Consider the following 27,996-nt stretch of genomic DNA (forward strand, 5'->3'; position numbering starts at 1 on the left):
CGCGTTGATAATTCAGTCGCCGTCTTTATCTCGCCTGCAGAGTACCGTCATGCTGTTACTAGCTATACGGGTGTAGCGTACGCATCAGTAAACTATTCAGTTTTGTGTTTTGCCAAGTTGGAGTCGATCCGAATTAGACTCGCTACATGTGTTTAGTGCGTGTACGTCAAAAGTGATCGTCAATTTTTACGATTTGTACCTAAAGTGACTTATTCATTTATTACGAAAAGTGAAAAATGGCTCTATATCACAGTGATCGCCGTTCCGGGCGCACATTTATTAGATTCAGATAGACTTTGAAAGTTGTGAAGTTTTAAATCGGGGCAAGGAGTGTGTTGTAGAAATATTTGTGCATTGTTGATTTTTTGTTATCGGTGCAGCGGCAGACCTAAATTAAAAAATGATTGCAACGAGAGGTCGTGTTGTTGATGTGAGTGGTTTTTTTGTTTACTTCCATTGTTTTAATTTTTTTTTTAAATTCCATTGCAAGTTTACCTGCCAAGTCTCACCTGGTGGTAAGTAATGATGCAGTCTAAGATGGAAACGGGTCAAACGGGTTAACTTAGAAGGGGTAGGTATAGATATCGCATGTTTTATTAAACCCATACTCCTTATCGGTTTTTACGCGGCGTCGGACCGGAACGCTAAACCACTTGGTGGCACGGTTTTGCCAGTAGGGTGGTAAGTAGTCATGGCAGAAGCCTCCTGACCAGACCGGGGATAATTTAGAGCTTATAAATCCCCAATTTGCCTCTACCAGAACTCGAACCCGTGAATGTTGTTATGAATAATATGTTACCAGCGTTTATTTATTACCTTAGGTAACTACCTACATTTTTTTTTTTTTGTTTTGGTATTGTTTTCCTTATTAAAACGTCATTGATGCATCACTTCTCAGAAGTAAGTAGGTAGCTACTTAGTAGCCATCTACTAGATATTACCTATATGTATATGTATTCTGAAATATTATGAGAAATGAATATAACTAGTAGGTATTTATTCAATGATGTTAGAATTCATGCAGTTTTATTTTTGTTGGATTACATTACATACAAGTAGGTATATAATTGAAACCCAATGTATTAGAAAGTAAAGTGGACGTTAGTATAGAAAGTTTTTCTATTTTTCTCCGAGTTTGCTAACTTGCTGATATAGAGAGGGAACTGGCATAGGCCCAGCTTCTAGTTGTTGCTATTCGAGTTTTATAAGTAGTTAGACTTATATTAAATTTTCTATTAATGTTCAACCATAAATCAAAAGATTTTAGAGCTATCATTGAAAAATTGAGTGTTTCTGCGTAATTTCTTTTTATTATGAAAAAAATTATATATAAGTAACTAGGTAGATGAAATTAGATTTGTAAGCGATTATTTTTCAGATAATTTACGTTTACAAATATCAAATCCGTTTTGAACCACGATATAATTAATGGTGTAAGTCTGCCCGACCACTTAAAAAACTTTGAGCTTGTGTAAGAATCGGTTGGAAGCGGCTGGCAATGGCATCCAATGCGTAACACGGATAGGCTTTAGAAGTGGTCTGAGTAGGAAGTTCAGTTCATTATAGTAAAACCGTCAATCAAATATTGTTATACGAAATTATATATACTAAAGAATAAGTCATAAGAGTCGACAGTTATTTTATCTCAGCCTTCATCATGAATTAATACCTAAGTACCTACCTACATTAAAATTCTTACTCTAAAAGATTGAAGAATCGAAGGCATAGCTTCGAATTATGGAATCCTTTGGAACTCACGTGGTTTGAGCTACTAGTGACTAAGCAATCACGGCTCCGTACCTACCTACATACCTACCTACCTACCAATCGTATGAAGAAATATTTCCATTCCATAGTTAAGTCGTAGTTAAAGTAAACATTTACACACATTAAAATTCAAGGTACTTATCTATTTAAACAAAAACATTAAAGCACAGAATATATAATAGTATGATTAAAGTAAGTAAATATACTTAGACCGTATAATTCCATTGAGTGCGATTCCAATTAAAATGCCATGTAGGTTTATTTTTAAACGAACAAAGCAGGATTTGTTCTCGGCAGATGACATATAATAGTGTCGCAATAATATATGCTTACGGCTAAAAATAACTTGGATTAGTAATGCGATCGTAAAATATTAAAACTGCTGACATTTTAACATGTTTGTGGACTCGTGTTAACTGGAATGGCAAGAAAGTGCTTTAATAGCCTATCGCGAAAACAAATTAAGTGAAAATATTATGTGACGGAAGTTAATTAGTTTCAAGTTTCGTGAACCAAAAAATGAATGCACAAAAATACAGTAGTCAACGAACCCACTACCTTTTAAATACTAGAAGATAATTAATTATTTTTAAAATTAAATCCTAATTTTAAGCAATTAAATATCATCACGCAACTGTGACAGAAAACATTGTGAAAAAATCTGTATACGTATGAGAGTTCTCCAGTGGTTGATTATGGCGAAACCATTTTTATTCAGAGTGGAGACCAGTATTGAGCCGGCGATGGGTTGGTCATGATTATGTAGGTACCTAGGTATTTACACGAAAATATTCTTAATAAAGCTTTAAAAATTGACTTAATTAACTAAAGCACCTACATAAAAACAAGATATTATTAATTTGTCACATCGTGCCCAATTAGCCAATTAAGTAAGTACCTACCTACCCAGGTAAGGATTTTTAAAAATATGATCTTTGCTGGTGATTTCGACATTGTAAATAACTAGTAAGCACCTACTTAGTACTTACCTACCTATCTATTCTTTCGTAAAGAAAGTTTGAAATATTTCAAAATCTTAAAAAACCTAAGTAAACAACAGTAAACAGCTGAAAAGATAATATTCAAGAAAATAAACAAAAATGAATAGGTTGAATCTTGTGAATTATGTTTTGAGAGAACTTAATAAAAAAAAAAACGATAATAAGTGCCTAACTAGTAATGTTAGTTGTAACTTGTAACAATCATTAAAAATATCGATAAATTCATTTTCACTCATGAATTTTTTACACCACATTATGTTTTCATAATTTTTGTTTTTATTAACAAATAGCTATTTTTTAAAGAAAAGCTTTAATGGAATCTTGGTAGCAATGAAAGAATTTTCAGTATCTGATCATTAGTTCCGGAGGTAGGAACCTGCCTATCATCTACATACAAACTCACAAACAAGCAAATTGTAGAACATATGTATAATATTGATTTAGGAGATAGGTAGCATCTCTAGTTTAAATTACTACCTAAACTATTAGGTATAATATAGCCTATACCTACCAAGAAGGTACCATGCTCTACACTGAATACTACTTACAATGATTGAAATGAAATTAATAACCTGTCATTAGTTTGAAATGCAGTCAAACGCTAACATGTCGTGGAATACAAAAATAAAAAACCGGCCAAGTGCGAGTCAGACTCAGGGGGTTCCGTATTCGGTTATTTTTTTCAACACTTGCACGATAAATCAAAAACTATTATGCATAAAATAAAAATAAACTGTTTTAGATTGTACAGGTAAAGCCCTTTGATACCCCACTTGGTATAATTATCTTACTTTGAAAATTGAAAATACTTTATTTGTTCATGAACACGTCTTAATTTTCTTTTTGTGATGTTAAAGATTTTCGGATTTTTCCGTGACCTATGACTCTACCCACCTGCCAAATTTCATGATTTTAAGTCAACGAGAAATACCGTACTTATAGGTTTTCTTGAAATACACGACAGAGTACAGACAGACAGACAGACAGACAGACAACGAAATGATTCTATAAGGGTTCCGTTTTTCCTGTTGAGGTACGGAACCCTAAAAGTTAGTAATCTTTAAGTAGTGGGACGGAAGTGTAGTCAATTACATTTACAATTGAATTCCATCTTCCGTAAGCTCAATAAAACAAGACAAGTGTCAAGCCCCATCAATTGAGAGGTCGGCACTCGGCTCGCAATCGAATTAGCCGCGGATCTTTGACCAGTCTAATTACTTGTTATCGTTAGGACTTATGTTATTGCTGCCTCAGTTGCGTCTTCACTCGAATGAAATGATATGAATTTTTAATTCATCATTAAAAATGACCGCCTGTATCACATATAGGTACCTACTAACTATTATGTCAAGACCTTTTTTTTTTGTTTTTTTTTTTTCCGCTGGTAAAAATGCAATTACGCATGCCGCTCAAAAGCGGGTATGTGGGGCTCACTGGCAATGCATTTGTGCTGCATTCATATAGCATACCCACTAAAAAACCCAGCGGTGCCGTCCACGTCAGGTTAGAGGCGTCTCAGGATATTATGTCAAGACCCTACCAATACCGGTTTGGAAAACAGAATATAATGCGGCAAGAAACTCAGCAGTTGATCTTTTTAGGGTACCTCAAAAGATAAAACGGAACCCTTACAGAATCATTTCGTTGTCTGTCTGTCTATCTGCCTGTTTGTCTGCCATACTGCCATACTCCGTTTTTCGTACGTAGTATAAAGCATCAATGAGCAAATTAGCTGTAGTTTACATTTTGCACTAAGGAGTAACAACTACGAGCAACAAAAAGTGTGATTTATAGTAAAAGTGACGTAAACATTTGTGAATCACGAAGTTTAACGAACTAGGTATTATTTTAGCAACATACTATTGTTGTAGCTGGATTGGATACGAGAAACACGCCTAGGAGTAGACATAGAGGTTCCTCTCCCTTTTTTTACTCAGCGCAATAGTTGACAAAATATAATCCGTCCGCTCTGCGCAACTCAAATACTAAAAAAAAGTAATTAGAAGTTTTAGCGCAATGGCAATACGTTAATAATGAAAAGCACCCGAAGGGTTCCGACCACCGTACAAAAAATAGTATTATTCAATTTTTTTATTTTCATGGCAGTCATTTTTATTTTTTTTATTACTTAATTGTTAATTTTTATAGCGGCAATAAAAATAAATATTCTCTACATTTTAACTCTATACTTATTACGGTTCATCAGATACAGCCCGCTGACAAACAGATCGACGGACGGAGGACGGATGGACAGCGGAGACTTAGTAATAAGCCCCCTTTGGCACTCATCGAGTATGGAAATCTAAAAAAAAACTTGACAGTTTTCGTGTGAAATGAAAACTAAAGGGTCGTAGGTTCGACTACCCGCTGAACTATAATTATCGCAGCACTGAACTTTGACAGAAGCGGTAATGGCAATAACATCCAATTTGTCGGACTTTTCACAACATCTTTCTTCGTCTTAACTGATAGTAAGATTGTTGAACTACTGTCATTTCAGTCAATTACAATGATTGTGATAATATTTGGAATATTCACAGCTTGATCTTTTATAAAAGCTTTATGATCAATTAAAGAAAGAAAAAGTTAAGTATTCACGAGTAATGATAAATGTTACACGAGCAGAAAGAAGAAAGATGCCCTAGCATTCTTTAAAAAAAAAACTGGAAAAATAATAATTCAAGCCTTCAATAAGCCGCCTATTTTTGACCAGTGGTCCAGTCCTCTGGCAGAGATTTAGATTTTGGCGATAGTAAATAATTCCTCTCCCTCAAACCTCAAAGTGCGTCATTGCTTTTTGCTATCATCAAACAGTTTTTATTCGACTAAACGGTCCCGGTACAACTTACAAGCACCATGATAAACGCCACCAAAAAAGTTGCCGACGAGTATTTTAGTAACGGAACTTATTCGTAAGATTAATTTTATCCGTCTTCCGGCGAAACCTGTTGTCGTTTTTTACGTATCCGGCAAATTAATTAAGATTGGATCCGTTGTGGGATCAGATCACACAAATTAATGACTTCGAAGCTTTTTCTTGAAGAAGAGCAAAAGAAGTGTAATAAATAGCTTTTTTTTTTGGAAATATTCTGTCGTGCTAGGGACGTAGTTGGATAATAAAGGCTGAGGACCGGGTGTGGTGGCACTCTTTAGGAAAGGCCTATTTTCACCAGTACGTAGGCTGAAATAATGATGACGATGAAGAAGTTAAATTAAACCTTAAAAGGTGGAGTTCACTGATATTTAAAAAGGCTGATAATTATTATCGAATCAACGGCTGATTAAATGTTTTAGTGTTTAACTGGGCATAGCATATTATAGTACAGTGGGGCCACTAACAATCGTGAAATAAAAAATTTTCAAAAGAAAAATAAAACCGACTTCAAAAACCAAAAACACTAAAAAGTAGAAAATAATTTTTGTTTAGCTACACATGTAATGTACCTAGGTATGAAGTCGGGCGAGCTTCACTCTTGGATTTCTAATTTTGTTTTAATATGCTCGCTCGACTTCATACCTAGGTACATTACATGTGTAGCTAAACAAAAATTATTTTCTACTTTTTAGTGTTTTTGGTTTTTGAAGTCGGTTTTATTTTTTAATTTGAAGAATTTCTGTTGGGATATTTTGAATTTATAGGAAAAATATCAGTAAAAAGAAAAGCTTGGACGTCCTGTTTGAGATATATATTTGAAGTGAGATAAAAAGTCATCGAACGTAAAACAAAAGGATTTTAGAAAAAGAATAATAATAAGAATAAGTTTAAATATAAACAATTTAGTTTACAGCCAGTTCCAACAATTTCTTCAAATCAAAATTGCCTCGACACATTTGTTGCTACTAGCAAGAAATAGAAATATCTGGAAAAGATTCTAGATCCTCTCTAAATTATATTTCATGATAGGTACAAAGTTATATTAGGTGGGTGCATTTAAAACCGGCTTAGTGATGCGGGCGCATTCCACGCTGCGTTTGTACAGGCCACAGAATTCAGAACACCTAGGTATAGAAATGGCAAGGGAGTCTGACTTGTCACCGCACTGATATGATTAGTGAACTATCAGTGCATATTATTGTGAAATAGACGTATATTTGCATCGTCGTCATAAACGTTCATTGCTGTACATAGGTCTCTTGTGGGGACTTTTACGCCACAATCTTGCACCACCCGAATCCAGTGGCTTCCTGCGACTCGTTTGATGTCGTATGTCCAATGGTTCACCTAGTGGGGGTATAGTATGCTAACGCTGCGCTTTCCGATGCAAGGTCACCATCAAGATATAGTTGTACATATAAGAAGATAGATTTGTATCTTCATACATTGTTTTTCGTGTCATTACACGAATCTTATCGAATTATTATCTGAATAACAATGCATATCCGAAAATTCTTTCAGAACCATATTAGGCACTTGATGCATACTTTTTACAGTTTGTGATGCCTAAAATGTTAGGTTTGTACGAGATTTTACATCGCACCAACGTTGATATAATTCGAGAGTCAAAACACAATAAGGTCAAAGTAAAATTAACCTAAAAATCCCTGATTTTTGGTCAAAAATTCAGTACCCAGCAATTTTAATTCCACAACTTTTCCACTTGGCGCGCTGCCTGTAGATGTGTGGACGAACTTAAGCTTAAAAATATGGCAATTAAGGTTAATTTTTAGCATAACGCTGAAGTGTTTTAAGGCTTGAATTCTACCTACGTTGGTGAGATGTAAAATCCATACTATGCTGATGCTATTTCTATTACCTAATAAGGAATTCTGTGTTACAGTTTACGCAGATTTGTGCTTATGTAATGGAGTTGCCGCCAATTAGCTATCAACTGAGCTAATGTTATAAACATTAAACATGCACACCGCACTCCGCGGCCATCTTGTTTCTATTTTTATGCACATTGTATGGATGTGTTCTAAAATAGCCCAACGTTATTACAATGAATATTTATCTAACGGAAATAAAGTTTTTATCGGGGTTAATTACCTAAGTACTTAATCCATTTGCATGACAGGTGGTTACAGTTATGTTACGGTTAGCGTTAAACTTAGACTACCAATAAAAAGGAAAGTGGGTTGCACAAATCAGTATTCATTCCTACATGATTTACCTTAGTCAAGGAAAATTTTGATCCAAAGTAACAAAACCTGACGTATCAACCTGTTGAACTTATGATTTTAACTTATTTTGTGGCTTAACGACATAATATTATAATGTAGTTATAGGGTACTCTAACAACGGTTCGGAAAAATGATTCCACAGAGCAGAGTCGACAAGAAACTTATACGTGTCTGGAATCGATCCCCAGATCCCTTGAATAGGATACTGACTACGAGTCTATTGCCGCTTTTTATTACATTAGCTATATCTACTTAATAAAAAAATTTAAATACTGTACATAGGTATATAATGAAGACTCAAAAATTTTCCTGGCCCAGTTTTCTTAATTTTTTTTGAACGCAAACTACATACCTATTTTGAATGACTTTCGATAAGGCAAGCTAAATTCTAAGCTAAATAATTTACTTTATTGCACTCAGATTTATTCAGTATGCAAAACAAAGGCGAAGTATTTATTTAAGAGGGCTCTCTCCGTCACTCGTTTCATTACAATCGTAGTTCCAATTTCATTTGAATATTAACTAACCAAAGTCCATGAAATTTTGCAGACATATTCTAGAAACTAATATCTGTGTCTGTGGTGTTTTAGATTTTTCTAAAAATATGTAATTTTAAAATTACAGGGGCTCAAAGATTTGTATGTAAATTTTTAAGACCGCGTTACTTTGAAACCGAATATTTTAACAAAAATCTGGAAAACCACAGGCATAGATATTAGTTTCTAGAATATGTCTGCAAAATTTCATAGACTTTGGTTGCTTAATATTCAAATGAAATTGGAACTACGATTGTATGAAACGAGTGACGGAGAGAGCCCTGTTAAATGCATACTTATTCATGCGGCAACCGGCACAGGTGTCGAGTGTTGACTGTGGAGCGAAAAACAATGGAAAACCGATGCCTTTTGCCTGCTCTTGTAGACTGCGTGGAAACTTCGAGACCTTGTTACATTTTAATTTTCAATACGAGGTCTTTATCTACTCGTACCTACTTTACTTAAGTACTTAGGTAGGTACTTAAAATGAAAAGAAGAAAAATATTTGTATTTGTTATCTCTTCGGAAAACATATTCTACTAAGACGAGCCGACAAGAAACTCGTAATTCTTTTCATATGGCAACATTTTACAATTTTTTGGGTTCCGTACCTCAAAAGGAAAAACGGAACCCTTAAGGTAACCACGCACTCGAACTGAACTACAGCTGCAGTTCAGTTGCAGTGCAGTTCAAGTGCGTGAGCAACTTTATAGGATCACTTTGTTATCTGTCTGTCTGTCCGTCTGTCAAGAAAACCTATAGGGTACTTCCTGTTAACCTAGAATCATAAAATTTGGCATGTAGGTAGAGCTTAAAGCACAATAAAGGGAAAAATCCGAAAACCGTGAATTTGTGAACATCACAAAAAATGTTAAAATGTCATGTAATGGTCATGAACTTAGTATTTTCAATTTTCAAAGCAAAATAACTATACCAAGTGAAGAATCATATAAAAGGGCTTTACGTGTACATACTAAAACAGATTTTTATTTATTTTTATGCATCTTATTAGGCATAATAGTTTTTGATTTACCGTGCAAAATGTCAAAAAAAAATACCCAAGTACGGAACCCTCGAGTCTGATTCGCACTCGGCCGGTTTTTTAATTTATAATTACAAGTATTTGTAACAACCACCTCTATTTTTAAGTAATCATCATAAATACGAACTCATATAGGTAGGATATTCGAATAGCATTAGCCATTAAAAGATTTTGTTTTATTTTTAATTTTATTTATCCGATATCCTATATTGACAAAACGAAGAATGCTACAGTTCGCATTAATTAAATTCTAAAAATAAAGGCATTTATTTATAGACATCACCTTTGCTGATTTTGTCTGTCAATTTACATAACTCGTTATACTTATCGCATTCATGTGCTAATCGCGTATTCGATAGTCAATGATTAATCATCGCTCACCTATTTTCACACGCTATCAATGCTGCAATACTAAAAAAATCGTCTAAGTGCGAGTCAGACTCGCGCACCGAGGGTTCCGTACTCGGGTATTTTTTCCACATTTTGCTGGATAAATCAAAAACAAAAATCTGTTTTAGTATACAGGTAAAGCCCTTTCATATGAAATACCAAGGGGTATCATATAAAAGAGCTTTACATTTACATTATAAAACAATTTTTTTTTTTTTTTGCATAAAAGTCTTTGATTTACTTATCGAAAAAAATACCCGAGTACGGAACCCCGGTACGCGAGTCTATTCACACTTGGCCGGTTTTTATATTTATATTTGACTTATTCTTGATTTAGGGTATTGTTGTATGTCTGCTCTACCTGCAGATATACCGCTATTTTATAGCGTAGGAATGAATGCTCAAGGATTCGTATATTTTTAACCCCCGACCAAAAAAGAGGGGTGTTATAAGTTTGACGTGTGTATGTGTGTATCTGTGTATCTGTGTATCTGTTACGGGCAACGTGATTAACTGGGCATTATTAATAAGGGCCGGCCATTATTAATAATGCCCAAGAGCGATGGGCATAGTGATTAATTTATCACTTCGACCGGCCATTATTAATAATGCCCGACGGCCCGTGGTCCATGTAATAAGTTAGTGTTTAAGATAGCTTGAATTTATCACTTGGACCGGGCAGTATGAATAATTCCCTACTTGTAGCCGGGCAATTTGATAAATTGGACCGCGGCCGTTGGCAGGGGCCCGTACGTGCGGGGGGAGGGCCTTAGGTTAGGTTAGTTTAACTCCTCTTCCATTGGCAGAGGAGGCTCGAGTCACCCACTGCTGTTCATAAGATTATCGAAGCTATCCATCCCATCCTCGAGGATTGGACGAAGAGGAAGCATGGAGCACTCACGTTCCACCTTGTACAGGTTCTTACGGGGCACGGGTGCTTTGGAAGATACCTGTGCAGGGCGGCGCGAAGAGAGCCCACAGAGGAATGCCACCAGTGCGGTAGTGTCTCAGACACGGCACAACATACGCTGGCTGAGTGCCCGGCGTGGGCGGAGCCTCGCCAGTCACTGGTGGATATTATGGGGCAGGACCTCTCATTGCCCGCCGTGACTAAATCCATGGTCGACAGTGAGAGGGCCTGGCAAGCGATGGTCTTCTTCAGCGAGGAAGTAATGACGCAGAAGGAGGCAGCGGAGCGGCTGAGAGAGGAAGCCGAAAGCTCTCATCCCATGCGCCGCAAGATAATCGGGCGCAGGTGAGCTGCACACGACCGTCGCTTGCCCCCTTGAGTAGGGTCTCCGGGTAGTAGACACGGGGAGTCTGTTACCCGCGGAAGAGTAGGTCCTCGAGTTGGAAGGCAAGCCCTTTTTCCGGTGAGCCTTAAACGGTGTTGGGGCCCCTTTTAGTCCCAGAGCTGGGCCTGCCTTGGCGGGCGCCGTTAGCTGGGTCGCAGATAAATACGTTCGTGTCCCTGTGCCCAGCAACAACAATTGAGACGGTAAGCCGTGGGGTTTTAGTCGGTAAGAGTCCAACATAACCACCTCGCCTCCCCGAGCACGGTGGTATCCATGAGGATTTTCCCACGTATAAAAAAAAACTTAGGCTAGGTTAGGTTCTTTCATTTAATAAACAAAAACAGTACAGTTCACCTATTTAATTACTTTGCCCAAGATAGGGTGGGCATTATTCATAAGGGCCGGGAAAAGTGATTAATCATGCTGTTTTAATCACATTGCCCATTTGAGTCGGGCATTATTAATACAGACCGGCCATTATTAATAGTGCCCGGACTTATCAAATTGCCCGTAACATATCTGTCTGTGGCATCGTAGCTCCTAAACTAATGAACCGATTTTAATTTTGTTTTTTTTTGTTTGAAAGGTGGCTTGATCGAGAGTGTTCTTAGCCATAATTCAAGAAAATCGGTTCAGCCGTTTGAAAGTTATCAGCTCTTTTCTAGTTATTACTGTAACCTTCACTTGTCGGGGGTGTTATAAATTTTTAATTTACACTTGTGCTGTATGAAACAATCAGTAAGACACGTCTGTTCAAAGTTCTCAAACTCGCGGCTTTAAAGTTTTTATGGAAAACCAAACTTAAAGTTTTATCATGTTTTTAATGTGTAGCTGTATTGTCGTATGTCTACGCTACCTCAGTCATAGCGTAGGACGTGACTGGCTGTTCAAGGATGATGTATTTTTAAAGAGTTACAATGCAAGATGCACTTTTGATGTTACAAAGCGAGGTGAACGGCCCAACTTCACTGCTTTTTTATTTCAATGTTTTCTGTTTTTATTATATTACAATGTAGGTTTATATATGTACGTATATTTAAGTTGTGATGCGATTGCCTTAATATTGGGACTGGATGAGTTTGTTTTCGGCTTCTTCTCAGACTAGGGTGTGGTGAGAGGTTCCAAACAAATGTAGGTAGGTACCTAGTTTGGCTCACCTTTGTATGTCAAATCAAACTTAATGATTTTTTTAGATAAGTAGATTGTATTGTAGAAGATTTGTAGATAGTTAGGTACTAACTTAGAGACCGCCATTAATGTTCAGAGGAAACTATATTATTATATTATTTATTATACATTCTTTATATTTACTCGTAATTAAGAGGAAACTTATGAATACCTCCCTATGTAAAAAAATTGTTCAGGCAGCCAGTTATAATTTTATTTAGGTATGTAGACATTTAATAATATTTAAATTTTAATACACCGATATCCTTTCTTAGTATTTTATTGCTCTTAATTTATGCATTATATGTGTTTATAAAGGACATTTACGATATCGATGTCTCGTAAAACAAAATTAATGTTTTCCGGTGACTAGATTAAAATTAATTGATTAGAATCTGCGAAAATGCGAAAGTAGGTATAGGTTAATTATTAAGGCTTCCAATCCATCAGCTTGCATGAGTCAACAGCTGGACACAGGCCTTATCAAGAGCGCGCCTCCTAAGTCCAAACATATTGGTCCTGCGCCTTCTTCATCCATCCGCCCAACATGGTCCTCCGCCTTCCTCTTCCACCCGCTTCGCGCCACCTTCTTCAGGTCATCGGCCTGTCTTGCTGGACGTCCCCACACTACGTTTACTTACCTATTCGCGGTCTCCACTCTAGAACTTTCCAGCTTCAGGCTGAGACAGAAAGAAAGAAAAGAGAGAAAAACGTTACTTTGATTTTGCTCAGACTAAAGCTCAAGTTAAAACGAGATGGTTTTATGTTAACACTTAGCAGTATAGCGTTGTCTCGTTTCGATAGTGCCAAAAAAAAAAAACAAAGTGCGCTCTATAGATCTCGACCTCAGACTCCAGTGGTCATCGCTCCTACGATAAGCAAGCGTACAGTTATACTGTATTTTAGTAGGTATTTATTTATAATCATTCTAGAACTATACGTATATAAATAGTACCTACAGGCTACAATTAGGTAGGTATGCGAGTAAATACAGGTTAGGTATATTATGTACTTAATAACTTCAACAACCTTACCCCAGTTGTATCAAGTATACAAGCTCGCGACAGGTCGAGATGGCAACCGGGGTCACAGCCCCCGCGCTAACCCGGTGCGGGCGAGCGCGGGTGACGTGCGGGTGTGCGGGGTGTCGCATATCTGCTCATGTGCCGCCGCATCATACCCCGATTGCCATCTCAACCTGTCGCGTACTGCACCTAGGTATCTATTAGATATACCTAGTTACGATATAATATGAGCATATTACGATGGTTGAGGCAAATACGTCCTAGCAAGATGGCTATTCACAGCGGGACTTCAATAAATTCGTCTCATCGACATCTATTGATCTCTATAAATATCGGTAACTTATTTCTATTGCAGGGTGGAAACAGGCTTAGGTATATTCACATGTATAATATTTTCTGTAGAATCTAGATAGTAGATATCTATGCCTAACTACATATATGCAAGCAGAGATACCTAAATCATCATCATTATCTTAACCCATCACCGGCCTACTGCTAAACACGGGTCTCCTCTTAGAATGAAAAGGGTTTAGGTCATAGTCCATCATGCTGGCCAAGTGCCAATCGGCAGACTTACCTTTGAGGACATTATGGAAAACTCTCAGGCATAGGTACAGGTTTCCTCGCGAATGATGTTTCCCTTCACCGTTAAAACACAAAGAAATTCAATTATTTGTAGGCAACTTAATCGGTCAGTAGATTTGGAGCAAATTGGCTGTGACAGACGGACAGATAGACAGACCTAGACACAGCTAGTGATCATAATAATATGGGGTACCGTTTTATTATTCGGACGTACGAAGCCTTAAAAAACTCTTTGATTTTCCGGGATATGTCCTTTCCCGGGATGTAAGCTAACTCTTTTCCAAATTTCATCAAAATCGGTTAAACGGTTGGGCCGTGAAAAGCTAGCAAACAGACAGACAGAAACACTTTCGCATTTATAATATTGGTAAGGAGGATCCATCATCATTCATCATCCATATGAAAAGACTTGTCGATACTATGTCAAGCTATCCCGATAACGATACTCACTATCATGAATCATGATCGTGTTATCACTTTCGTATGGGAATCGTTGTTCGATATAATTTATCACTAGCGACCCACCCCGGCTTTGCACTGATGGAAATTCTAAAAACTCTCTGCTCGTGGGATCTACGTTATACAGAAAACCTACAGGAAAAAATTCAAGTTTCTGTAGGTCTGTAAGTCAGTAGTCAATTCATCTTTTAACCTTTTATGCATAGAATATAACACTTAGCATTGATAATAATTTACAATTTTAGATAGGTACATGATATGTATTGTTATCACTTTAGATACATAGGTATGCATTGTTAGCATTTAGCAGTTGGCACAGGAATAAGTTAAATATAAAAAACGGTCAAGTTCGGGTCGGACTCGCTCACGAAAGGTTCCGTACCATCGTACAAGGATTAACACTTTTTACATTTTATTATTTTAGTTATAGCAGCAATAGAAATACACATTCCGTAAAAATTTTGACTCTAACCTATCGTAATAAATCCACGAAGTTGACAGAAAGATAGACGGACAGACGGACGGACAGCGGAGGCTTAGTAATAGGGTTCCGTTGGTACCCTTTAGGCACATGAGTACCTAGATACTGCTTCGCATACGGAACTCTAAAAATAGAGCAATGCTCGATCTCTGATTTACTTATCCCATGGAATTAGGAAGGTACTTTTTAGGTACCAGGTACTAGTAATTAACTTACTTTGGTTTATCCAAAGAGAATTTGACAGTGTAAGCATAGAGCTAGAATTCGCTCGTTTGGTCTAAATTCACCTGTAGAGCGCTAGTCATCAAAAGTATTTTCGTCTACATCCTTGTACGACATTAGACAGTGAGCTGTCCTGAGAATTACAACGCTAAAGCCCGAACACACAAGCCGCGACACGGCAGCGTGTGAAACGCGGCCTCTAGGAGTTACAAGGAAATACTATAGTTATATCTAAATATTCTAAATGTTGGATAGAAGTCTATGATATATGTCACAGCGAAATGGCATAAGCCGGGAGTTAGCCAACTCCCTTAGGAATATGGCTAACGCCCGGGAGATGTTAAAACGACAACTCAAATAGACTATCACCCGTATTCACAAACGTTACTATGAGATCTCATAGTGCGCTCGAACGCACAGTGTCGGTTCCACCAATCAGATGACTGTATCACGTCAATTTACAATGATCTGATTGGTGGAACCTACACTATGCGTTCGAGCGCACTGTGAGACCTCATAGTAATGATTGTGAATACGGCCGTATTTCACTAAACAAATCTAGTGATGTCATAAAATACTGTGAGCATCTGATAATATTAAGATAATATTACTCAATAGAACCTAAGTGCCCAAGTATAAGGGCGCATGAATATTTATGTTCTAAATATCTAATATAACCAAACTTTAGGTTTTAGATTTTGCTTTGCACACCGTGCACTATAGGTAAAGCCGGCACTGTCAGTTGCCATCACGCCACGCTGCCGCCACGCGTCTTGTTTGTCTCAGCCTTAAGACTTGAGACTTGCTAGCGTCACATATGAGCGGTTACCGGCCGCCACCAATTATCCAATACTCCACTTCCTTTCCTCATAAGAACCAAACAAAGTAGAATATAACAAGCAATTTTCACCTCTATTACTATCAAGTTCAATTTATAATGGTGTATCGGATGCTGTGTACGTTTTGAAACTGATCTTAAGAAGGTAGGTGTAAGCTTTGGTCACTTCCGAAGAGGATTGTCGGTATTTAGAATGGGTTAGTGGGTCCAAAAAAGACCGATAGACGCCCACTTAGACACGGACATAGGTGTCTTGTAGGGACTTCCACACGTCATGTTCTTTTGTAACACTCCGAAATAATAGATAGTTGAATTGTTTATATCAGTTTTAGTACTCAAAAAAGTATAGGTACTCTTCCATAGTCTCGCATAGATTCTAAAAAAATAGTAAAAAGACCGAAATTTCTTCCCTTCCAAATGAAATACATACCTACAGTAAATGATAGCTGTTTTCGTTTTATATAAGTATGTACCTACCTATATGCATAATAATGTTAATGATAACACAAGCCCAGATTGCTCTCAGTAAACATAGGAATCCTCTTATCAGTGCTGATAACGCAAATAGACCACAGGCTTAGATGTCATGCCTCTAACATTACATGGTATGTCGTAAGGACTATGTTACAGAGAATCGACTATAACAGTGAAGACTGAAGTCATGAGTGACGTCATGAGTTATGACTTATGACAAATCCAAAAGGGCATACTTTAGGTACCTTTTACAAAATACAAAAGTAAGTAGGTACCTATGTACTTAACTACTTACCAGTGTCACAAAATTTATAACAGTACTCCAGTATTCTCACTTTGTGGGAGGGAGAAGAGGGAGGGAAATCTCTCGATTTCAAAAATCGTGAAAGACATTAGTTACCCACTTATTTATTTATTTTTACCTAGATAATTATAATATGACAACTTTATTTATCAAAAACTCATAATTTTTTAGCTTGATTTATCACAGCATCATCTAGTATAGTGTATAGTAGTAGTATATACCTAGTATCTTTTGATGATTGCGAGGTAATATTCTTCTTCTTCACTCTGAATAATTAAGATTAGTTATTAAGAATATTACCTAGTAACCATCGATATAATATATCGATGGTTTCCGCACTTAAACGTTTCCGTCTGTTGTGCGTGGCCTTCCCCGCCGAAGTCCTCACTCCAGCCATCCAAGCTCGCTCCAGAAGCCGAGTAGACCGCCCAGGTTGCCGAGGGCTTCATGATGTGAGGTTGGGGATCCCAAATGGCACTCTCGAGTCTCGATGTTCTGCCCGTGCACTTTAGGAGCACGTGTGTCGGTGTTTCATCGACCTCCATACAGGCCCTACACAGAGGACACCTATAACGAAATGGCGTTTGTTTAATGAGCCCTGTTATGAGTCCCACCACCTACCTAAGTTTACGAGTTAAAATTATTGAGTAAGTTAAGCTTTATAGTCCTAAATATTATGTCAGCGTGGCACACCCACTGTTTTCCTACACAATATGCCCGTCTATTTATCGCCTTATTGCCCGAACACACAGGGCGAGTCCTCGAGTCGTAAACATGCCTCCGATTAGCAAATAGATCGCCTTGTTTGCATACTGACCGCATACCTATACTCTATCAGCGGAAAGAAGTTAGTATAGCGCTCTCTCTGTCACGTATTCTCATACATATGATAGAGACAAAAATCTCAGGGGGTGCTAACCATTTTGGTTCACCAACCGATCACAAACGAAAGTATGTTTTCTAATTCGAATTTCGAATGTTTTTAAAAACATTTTCGAATTGATTTTCGAATGTTTTTTGAGAACATGTTTGTGAGCATAGCCCAACCACTGGATTTTTATAAAAAAAAGGCTGTGTATTTATCGCCTTATTGCCGGAGCCATCGGAGCATACTTACAGGGCGAGTCCTGGAGTCGAAAACATGCCTCCGATTAGCAAATAGACCTCCTTGTTTGCATACTGCGCTACGAGCTTCGATCACCGGCAAACAAGATCAATAATTATTAATTATACATAAGTACATTTATTGCATTTATTGTATGTAAATGAATTGTCTTTTTTTATTCGATCCTAAGGCTAAGGATCCTAATTAATAATGATAATGATGATCAAATCAATGTTATTTAATTTATTTAATAAGGAACATTTAAAATATACCTACAAATTCTACAATTAATACATACTTAAACGCACTATAGTCAATAACACACTGATATGTACGAGTATATGTCGGATCGAGCCGAGGATTGTTTAAGAATTGATGAAGGCAGGTGAAGATCCTTAGGGTCTGCTTCGATCACTAGGCGATCTTCAGACGTGTTAAGAACAATACTTCCGTTTACTGCATGTCACAACTACCAGCGTAACTAGGTAAACCTAACCTAACCTACCTAGACCGGCTCCTCCACCCCTTACACCGGTCCCAAACCAACCATCTAACCTAACCACCACAATAACAACTCGTTTAACTAACAGTACCACTTTAGGTAACCACTACTCTAAAACCTACAGTACGACAGACTATTCCTACTGAGAAGTGTCCTCGGCAACAACCGGACGAATAATGCCTCGCTACGCACAGCGTGTCTGATTTTATAGTCCAACGACGACAGTGGGGAGATGACGTAATGCTCAGTGAGCAAAGTATTGACAGCTAAAAGTCGGTACCGCCGACATATATGAATAGGCTGGTCATGATATTTGGGAATTAAGAATCATCAAAACAAACTGAGTTGCTATAAAATGTTACGCGTGGGTGAATTTAAGTGTTTCACAAACCAAATATAGTCTAGTAACTGAGATGCATAACGAATATTGTATTACCAATCAGATGTAATGACCGCTTTGTACTTATAATTCCAGTACTTACTTAGGTATCTACTATTAACTATTCAGGTATTACTGACTGAATTTCTGGTCTGATCTAGTAGGAGCCTTCGGCCGTGGTTAGTTACCACCCTACTGGCAAAGCCGTACTGACAAGCGATTGAGCATTCCGATCCACACTTGGTATCTCTGACTTTGAAAATTGAAAATACTAATTAGGTACGAGTATTTGTTCAAGAACACATTTTTGTGTGATGTCACCACAAATCCATGGTTACTTGTGCTATAAGATCTACCTACCTGCCATATTTCATGATTCTAGGTCAACGGGAACTATCCCATAGGTTTTCTTAACAGACACGACAGACGGACAGACAGACAGACAGCAAAGTGATCCTATAAGGGTTCCTTTTTTCCTTTTGAGGTACGGCACTCTAAAAATCCTGATCGTCATATTGTTGTGGTTTGTTGGCAGGTAATGGTGTGGGCGCTGCTGGCGTGCTTGACGGCGCACCTGCAGCTCACGGAGACCAGGATGGAGGAGGTCGACTCTAAATACAAAAGTATGGAGGTATGATACCTATCTATTTAATCTAAATCATACATCGCGAATAATTTCAAATAATCACATCTATCGCACTAATAGCCATTGAAGACTCAATAGCTCAACGGTTGAGGAGCGGACTGAATTCCGAGAGTTTGTAAAAGTGAAGTTGTATGGATTAACGCATAGTTTATTTTTTATCCCGGAAAAGCAAAGAGTTCCTACGGGATTTTGAAAAACCTAAATCCACGCGTATGAAGTCGCGGACGTCAGCTAGTACAACAATAATTTCAAATGTCATTAGTTTGTCTTATAATACAAATCAATTTGCAAATAAAAAAAAAGAAAAACCTGCCAAGTGCGAGTCAGACTCGCGCACCGAGGGTTCCGTACTCGGGTATTGTTTTCGACATTTTGCACGATAAATCAAAAACTATTATGCGTAAAAATAAATAAAAATCTATAAAAAGAAATAAAAAAAAACGGACGGACGGACTGAAAGACAGACAGACAGACAGCAAAGTGATCCTATAAGGGTTCCGTTTTTCCTTTTGAGGTACGGAACCCTAATTAACCTACCTATTGATTCGCGTTGTTCATACGAGTACATCAGATCGTTCTTGGGTAAGTAGTCCCGCCCATGTTGATTGCAATAGCATATGCCATCATATTATTACGTGACTCTAAAGAGCACTCACTCTAAAGAAGTTTTTAAAGACGTCGGTCGTTTAGCGAGTAGGTCAGGGCCTCGGGCATCGGAGAGCGCTCGGTGAGCTTGCATAGAGGCACTAAAGACTATGAATAACATACGAGTTTACAACTAACCTATCTTGCACTTTCTACGCTAAGATCACAAGATATATATCCACCATACTTCCTATATAAATCCATATTTATTATTAATATTAGTTTAATACTAAATCCATACTTAATATTATTATAAATGCGAAAGTGTGTCAGTATGTCTACTAGCTTTTCCGGTTTTTCCAACGGTTGATCCGATTTTTATGTTTAGTAGAGAGTTAATTTACATCCCGGGGACGGACACAGGCTACTTTTATCCCGGAAAATCAAAGGGTTCCCACGGGATTGTTTAAGGCCCATCCGTAACCGAATGAAATTTGGTAGATGTAACTTGCATCCGCGTACATAGGCAATCTTTTTATCCCGGAAAATCAAAGAGTTCCCACGGGATTTAAAAAAAATCTAAATCCACGCGGACGACGTCACGGGCATCATCTAGTGTTATATAATTCGCGATGCTTCTAGCCTTAAAATGAACAAAACTTCCTTAAAAAACAATTTGTACGGCGTTTCGTTAACAAGATAGTGTATTTCCTTTGGTAGGATAACTAGGATTGCTCCTACCTAGGGTAGGAGGTTGAACCACCAAGGTTTTTACGTAAATTCTGGAGCCTCCTTGACATCAGCCACTTTGATTTTGAAAATGGTTGTCATTTTTGTAATCAGCACGCTGAAAAATCACAGAAATGACACCCATATCGATTTCTTAAAAATGCGGGCCACAAGTTGACCATCTTAGATCTGAAATAGGTAGGACATTTTGCAATATCCCAAAGCTAGTTTAGCTGATGCACAGTGGCGTAATTTCTCATTGAATGTTTTTTTCAGGCGCACCCACAGTCAACAGAGAACCCAAAGCCAGAGCCTCCTCGCGTAGAGACGAGGCTGGGCCAATGCTTCCATCTATCGCGCAAGGATTGCCCCACGGACGGGAAGTGCAAGCGACTGGAGCCCGACTCCGTGTTCTGCTGTGACGTCGACAGCTTCCGTCTGAAGGAGGCTTTAGCTATCACCAGTGAGTACCTACTGTACACACTACACTACATATTGTGCCCTGTCTATAACCTGTTCATCGAGACGAGCTAATATAGCCAATAATATAATACGAGCGAGACGACGAGGGAAGTAAGAAATGGCTCGTCGTTTACTTATAATATTATAAATACGAAAGTGTGTCTGTCTGTCAGTCTACTAGCTTTTCACGGATTTTGATAAAATTCGGTACAAAGTTAGTTTACATCCCGGATACGTAGGATACTTTTTGTCCCGGAAAATCAAAGTTCCCACGGGATTCTTAAAGGCTCATCTGTTTAACCGATTTATATGAAAATTGGCACAGGGTTAGCTTGCGTCCCGGAAATTGAGATGGGCAAATTTCTATCCCGGGAAATCAATTTTACAACTGGATTTAAGAAGAACCCTAAATCCAATTTATCCAATCCAATCCCACTTCTGAAAACCTACTTAATGCTAGTGAAATGTTTAAATTAATTAACTAAATATAACTTGTCATTTGTATACCCTCTATGACATATTTAGTTGTGTAAAGATAACAGCCAGAGATTTAGATAATAGAAATGTAATTAACAGACAGCCTTGACAATAAAAATAGCTCGCAATCAGAACAAGACGAAGCTATTATTGCACTGGGATTTGGTGCGGGCGTGTAAATATGTTACATATTTGCGACAATATTAAAGACATACTTACCTACCTATCTACCTAATACTACATGTAGTTACTTGACTTGATAGGTACCTACCTGAGTAGACACAACATATTATTTTTTAACCCCCGAACAAAAAAGAGGGGTGTTATAGGTAAGTTTGACATATGCATCTGTGTATCTGTCTGTGGCGTCGTAGCTCCTAAACTAATGAACCGATTTTAATTTAGTTTTTTTTTCTTGTTTGAAAGGTGGCTGGATCGAGAATGTTCTGAGCTATAATCGAAGAAAATCGGTTCAGCCGTTTGAAAGTTATCAGCTCTTTTCTATTTACTGTAACCTTCACTTGTCGGGGGTGTTATGAATTTTTAATTTATACTTGTTAATGAGAAATCTGAAAGCAATTTGCCCATAAACAGAAACCAACGATAACTAAATAACATCATATGATTTCAGTCAATCGACTGCAATAATTTTAGAGATATAATTTAAAATGTGACGGTTTCGTTTCAGTGACGCAAAACACGACGCACCTCCACGTCCTGAACGCGACGATCTCCGAGCTGGACGTGTCGCAGTCAATCTTCCGGCGCCTCACGTCCATGGCGCTCACCGACGGAAACATCGGCAAGATCACTGGTGAGCATCGCACTAACCGTTCAATGAGCTGAACTAACAAAACACGACGCACCTCCACGTCCTGAACGCGACGATCTCCGAGCTGGACGTGTCGCAGTCAATCTTCCGGCGCCTCACGTCCATGGCGCTCACCGACGGAAACATCGGCAAGATCACTGGTGAGCATCGCACTAACCGTTCAATGAGCTGAACTAACAAAACACGACGCACCTCCACGTCCTGAACGCGACGATCTCCGAGCTGGACGTGTCGCAGTCAATCTTCCGGCGCCTCACGTCCATGGCGCTCACCGACGGAACCATCGGCAAGATCACTGGTGAGCATCGCACTAACCGTTCAATGAGCTGAACTAACAAAACGCGAAACGTCGAAAAACTACGACTGAGTATTCGAACCCTCGGTGCGCGAGTCTGACTCGCACTTGGCCGGTTTTTTCGCATTTAGCCAATGCGATGTTTGACATATCTTCATTATATGCACTACATACAATTGATATAAAACAATTTAATAAATCTATGTACCGTACCCACTTTCTTACCTATTTACCTCTATCTTTTTTTAACGCAAGCTGAGGATTTCCTCTCGGAAATGAAGAGGAATAATGGCAGTAAGTGTTTGATCTAAGTAGCCAGTATATATCTAGTACATATGTATTCTATAGATCTAAGTATACATTATGGAGTAGACCAGCTCCTTCATCTAGCAAAGCAGTAGCCAAGTTTCTTTCTGGTTTTTGGGTAGAAAACGTATTTCGAACCTGTGGCAGATTCACTTAATAAATCTGCAAAAGCATTTTGTGAAGAAAATTTTTGAATAAAAAGTTTGTCTATTTTTATTTCAATGTCAGACTAGTGTATCTATCTACTTACTCTATTTATAAGATTTAAGCAGTTATTAATAGCTAAAGCCAAACTTAAAGGTACCTACTCAAGAGATAAAACTTATCAGTAAGTACCAATTATAATCTAGCTTACAAATACAGATGAAATCAATAATTTTATCAGTACGCTAGACAACGGCGGAGGGGACAATGAACTAGTCCGTATAGTTTATCAGTACACTAGACGGGTCATTCTGACAAAATATTTGAGGGCTGCTACTCCTTTTTACTTACATCTAGCCCTCGCCATTCTATTATCGGACCGCGCGGCATCGTACAGGTCTGTCCTACATAGTCGAAATTCCACGGACTCGCACGAAGCGATTCGCTTCCTCGTTTCTTATACGCACTGCTAGAATATGGGATGCCCTTCCGGCTTCCGTTTTCCCCCTCAGCTACACTATTAATATTGGAACCTTCAAAAGAAGAGTGACCAAAGTATATTCCAGGCAGACATCCTTAGTCTGCATCACCACTTACTATCTGGTGTGATATCAGTCAAGCGCATGCCGGTCTACCTAGTTAAACGTGTCCTTATACCACGACGGAACTAACCATAGCTTCTTTAATTTCCAGGTCAGTTCCCAAAGTACTCCTCAATCGCTTGTCTGAATATATCCAACAACAACCTGAGCAGCGCAACTCTTCAGCCGCCCATCCAGCGGCCCTTCGCTTACCTCTTCAACCTGACATTACTTGACGCGTCCACGAACAACCTCACCGAGTTCCCACTGAGTTTGGTGCAGAGCAACCGGAAAATATCCGTGGATTTATCTGGTAAGAAGTTTTGAACTGACATCTACAGGGATAGATCCTGTAGACAAAATTCATGCCTGCTTTGCACTCGCAGTCTTATCCACTATATTCATGAACTTGGTGTAGGTACTAAGCTTGGTATATCAGTCAAGACGAGCGTAGTTGAAATTCCTCGGACTAAACGATTTGCTTCCTCGTTTCTAATCCGAACCCCTAGGATATGGAACGCCCTTCCGGCATCAGTTTTCGCCTCTACTTTTAATATGGGTACCTTCAAGTCAAGAGTGAATAGGCATCTTCTAGGTAAGCGTACTCCACCTTAACAAAGGGACGGGGCACTATTTCCGTTTTCTGGAAGCGTTTCGTCGTATTTTCGAACCGTCATAGCTTGGTTCCGAATGGCGCTACAATTTACATTCAACCAACAGATAAAATTGGAGCGACAACACACTTCAGCGTTAAACTTAGCAGATACTAAACGGCTTTGTTTAAAAGCTGAATTTCATCTATAGCCAGCTGCACTCCAAGCGGAAGACCTAGAAGTTATAATTTTTAAACATCCTGAGGTAAATGTTAAAACAATACTTTTATTTCTCAGGCAACAATTACCTCCCCTGCAAGCACTTCCTCAAAGTAATGGAGACGAACAACAGTTCGCTGGTGACGTTCCTGAACTACGACAAGACGTTCTGTGCGCTCGACCTGCGCTTCAACTGGTTCAAGGACGTACTCATTGTTCCCATCGACCATCTGAGGGTGCAGAAAGAGGTACGCTGAGATTTTCTCCCTCTACTTCCCTCCAATTGTTCGCTGGTTTTGAACCAATACTAAAGACTTGGAGACATACAGCAGCTGGTGATGTTCCATAATTTCGACAAGGTGCTCTTAACCTTCGCTTCAACTGGTTCTTTTCCAGGGCAACTCTTTCCTTCACGAGAGAAAGTGCTCTAAAATAAATTTTTATTTATTTTTACGCATAATAAGTTTTGATTTATCGTTGCAAAATGTCGGAAAAAATACCCAACCCTCAGTGCGCGAGTCTGACTCGCACTTGGCCGGTTTTTTAATAGTTCTTAATCTTTTGCTTGTCCCAGCTCAACATCAGCTGCCGCGACATCAAGCCAGCGGGCAGCAACTGCACGTGCGTGCCCGACCGGCTCGAGCTGGTGGACGGCGTCAACAACGTGGTGGCGGTGCTGGTGGACTGCTCGCAGCGCCACCTGAAGGAGATGCCCACCAACCTGCCGCCCAACACCGCGAGGCTCAACGTTTCATACAACAACGTAAGTTGGCGCACTTATAAATTTTTCTTGATGTGGAATCAACTCCCATGGGCGGTGTTCCCACTAGATTACAACGTGGGGTTATTCAAGGGGCGGACCAACAAATCCTGAAAGGCCGGCAACGCATCGGCGGTTCCTCTGGTGCTGCAAATGTTCATGGGCGGCGGTAATCACTTAACATACGGTGAGCCGTCTGCTCGTTTGCTCGCTATTTAAAAAAAAAAGGATATATACGGCTTATTGCCTGGCCCAAGATCTTACAATTCTCTACAGTAGGTATAGTATCGGTGAAGGAGGAACAAGGTTGTAAAGTGTTTTGTTCTTGCAGATAACATCCCTGCAGCCCGTGTCGGACCAGAGCTACGAGCACGTGCGGCAACTGTTTGTGGACCACAACGACATCGCTAACATCGTGGACCTGGAAGGCACTAAGTTCATAGATCACTTCATGGTCTTCTCCATCGCCCACAACAAACTCAAGACGGTAAGAACTTCTTCCATGTGGCTTTAGCTGCTTGTGACCAGATCAACATCGCCAAGTCAGTCGATATTATGTTACCACTGCAAGTCAATGATAGACAGCGCCATCTATATATGATTTAGTAAACTAATTATTTTTTTGTGATTTGTTAGTGTTCAATTAGTTTAATTTTTTTGTGATGTTACTACAAATTCACGGTTTTCGGATTTTTCCCTATACTTGTGCTATAAGACCTACCTACCTGCCAAATTTCATGATTCTAGATCAACGGGGAGTACCCTAAAAACTATTCCTTTTCTTGACAGAGATGACAGACAGACAGATAACGAAGTGATCGTATAAAAGTTCTTTTTCTTTTTGTGGTACGGAACAACCATTATTTTATTAATTTTAAGTTTGTTCTTGTATTACAGATCCATACATACATTCTGTCCGATCGTTTCGAGACGGTGGGTCCCTCGTTGTTCATCTCCGGCAACTATATTCATTGTGACTGTAACACTGAAAAAGTACTCAAGGTAAATAAAAAAAAAACTGTCTCATAACAAAAACACACTTTTAAAAAACTTGGTACATGAGTACCAAGTTATCCCATACAGATATCCCTGGGTATCGCATCCGGATGGTTATTTTACTTTACTTTAAGGTGAATTAACGGGTCTAACCGCGAAATTCAAATTTAATTTGGTTTTTCGCAATTTGTAGACTTATACGACAACGTAGGCTTATGGCATTCTAATAGCGCCAATGGCAGTATCGTCTGCGATATCGGGATAGCTATTATGGCACAGACATCTTCTTAGAAAGGATTTTTGACAATTTAACCCCTAAGGGGGTAAAATAGGGGGTTGGTAGTCCACGCCGACGAAGTCGTGGGCATAAGCCGTTATGTTCTAACAACTTGTTTAATATTACAAAATATTACAAACTAGCTGATGCCCGCGACTTCGTTCGCGTGGATGAAGGTTTTTTAAAAATCCCGTGGGAACTCTTTGATTTTCCGGGATAAAAAGTAGCCTATGTGCTAATCCAGGGTATAATCTATCTCCATTCTAAATTTCAGCCAAATCCGTCCAGTAGTTTTTGCGTGAAGGAGTAACAAACATACACACACACACACACACACACACACATACAAACTTTCGCCTTTATAATATTAGTGTGAAAACAATATTACAAAAACTGGTGGCAAGCAAATCCAGAGCTGCGTTTTATTTGGATACCAACTCACCTTTCTTACGCAATTTGATTATGTAGGTACTTAGAATGATTAACTTCTTTCCAGCCATGGCTGCTCGAACATTTCAAAAACATACCAGACTACAAAGGCCTGAAATGCGAAGACAACATGGGCGGCGTGGTGGACCTGCGCGAGTCTCAAGTGTGCCACACACCCAGAGACTGGACTGACTATATCTACTACATCATAGGCCTAGAAGTTCTCATACTAGTACTGTTAATAAGCAAAGTCTCGTACGACTATTGGGTGTTCAAAACTGCTGGGTACCTTCCCTGGCCGGCGAATAAGATGCCTCGGCTGCCGTGCGATTGGTTATGCGAATAAATTATATATTAGGATCTTTAAAAAGTTATGTGATACATTGAATGTTTAAGGAGTTTTTCTGAAATAATTAAGATCCGCAAGGTCATCTACGTAGGCCTAACCATTATCAAGCTGAAGTGGCAATGATCAAGCCGTGCTTGTCGTATAGGATGGTCGAAAAGTCCTCGAGTAGAGACGGAGTCAAAGGTCAAATATTAACGAACCCTAATTAGGGCAACCCAAAGTAGCTTGGTAGTCTTTAACTTTAAGAGTTTATAAATGCCTGATATGCAACTGACTCTTTAGGGTGAAATCTTTAGAGCGCACTCTGACTTAACTGAGACTTAAGGCAAAGTTTTTTTTCTCTCTCGTCGTCGTCGTTTTTTTCGTATGACAGAGTTAGATTTATATTTTATATCTACCTATTCTACATAAATCTGTAACACTGGCATAAGTCTGAGCAAAGCCAAAGTGCGCTCTATAAATAAGGACGATTACGCGCTGCATCCGATCCGAATCCGTGAAAAGTTCCGAAGTAGTCATAGAACTACTTATTTGTATGGAAGCTTACGCACTAGCTCCGATTTCCGTTATCCGAGTTCTCTCCGTCATCCGTGAGAATATCTCGGATGTGCCTCGGATTCAAA

The 27,996-nt window shown here is 38.8% G+C and overlaps 1 protein-coding gene across 1 annotated transcript; it reads left to right on the forward strand.

Annotated features, from left to right (window-relative positions):
- On the forward strand, positions 1 to 27,885 carry LOC123872313 (protein halfway). Its single transcript, XM_045916524.1, has 10 exons — positions 1 to 430; positions 19,229 to 19,324; positions 20,930 to 21,116; positions 22,281 to 22,406; positions 23,863 to 24,063; positions 24,641 to 24,810; positions 25,137 to 25,325; positions 25,654 to 25,809; positions 26,220 to 26,324; positions 27,092 to 27,885. Exons 1-10 carry the CDS (start codon positions 401 to 403, stop codon positions 27,368 to 27,370), a joined length of 1,539 nt encoding a protein of 512 aa, XP_045772480.1. The 5' UTR covers positions 1 to 400; the 3' UTR covers positions 27,371 to 27,885.
- The last annotated feature ends 111 nt before the right edge of the window (positions 27,886 to 27,996 follow it).

This window comes from Maniola jurtina, chromosome 15 (genome assembly GCF_905333055.1).
Source record: "Maniola jurtina chromosome 15, ilManJurt1.1, whole genome shotgun sequence".
Classification (NCBI taxonomy): domain Eukaryota; kingdom Metazoa; phylum Arthropoda; class Insecta; order Lepidoptera; family Nymphalidae; genus Maniola; species Maniola jurtina.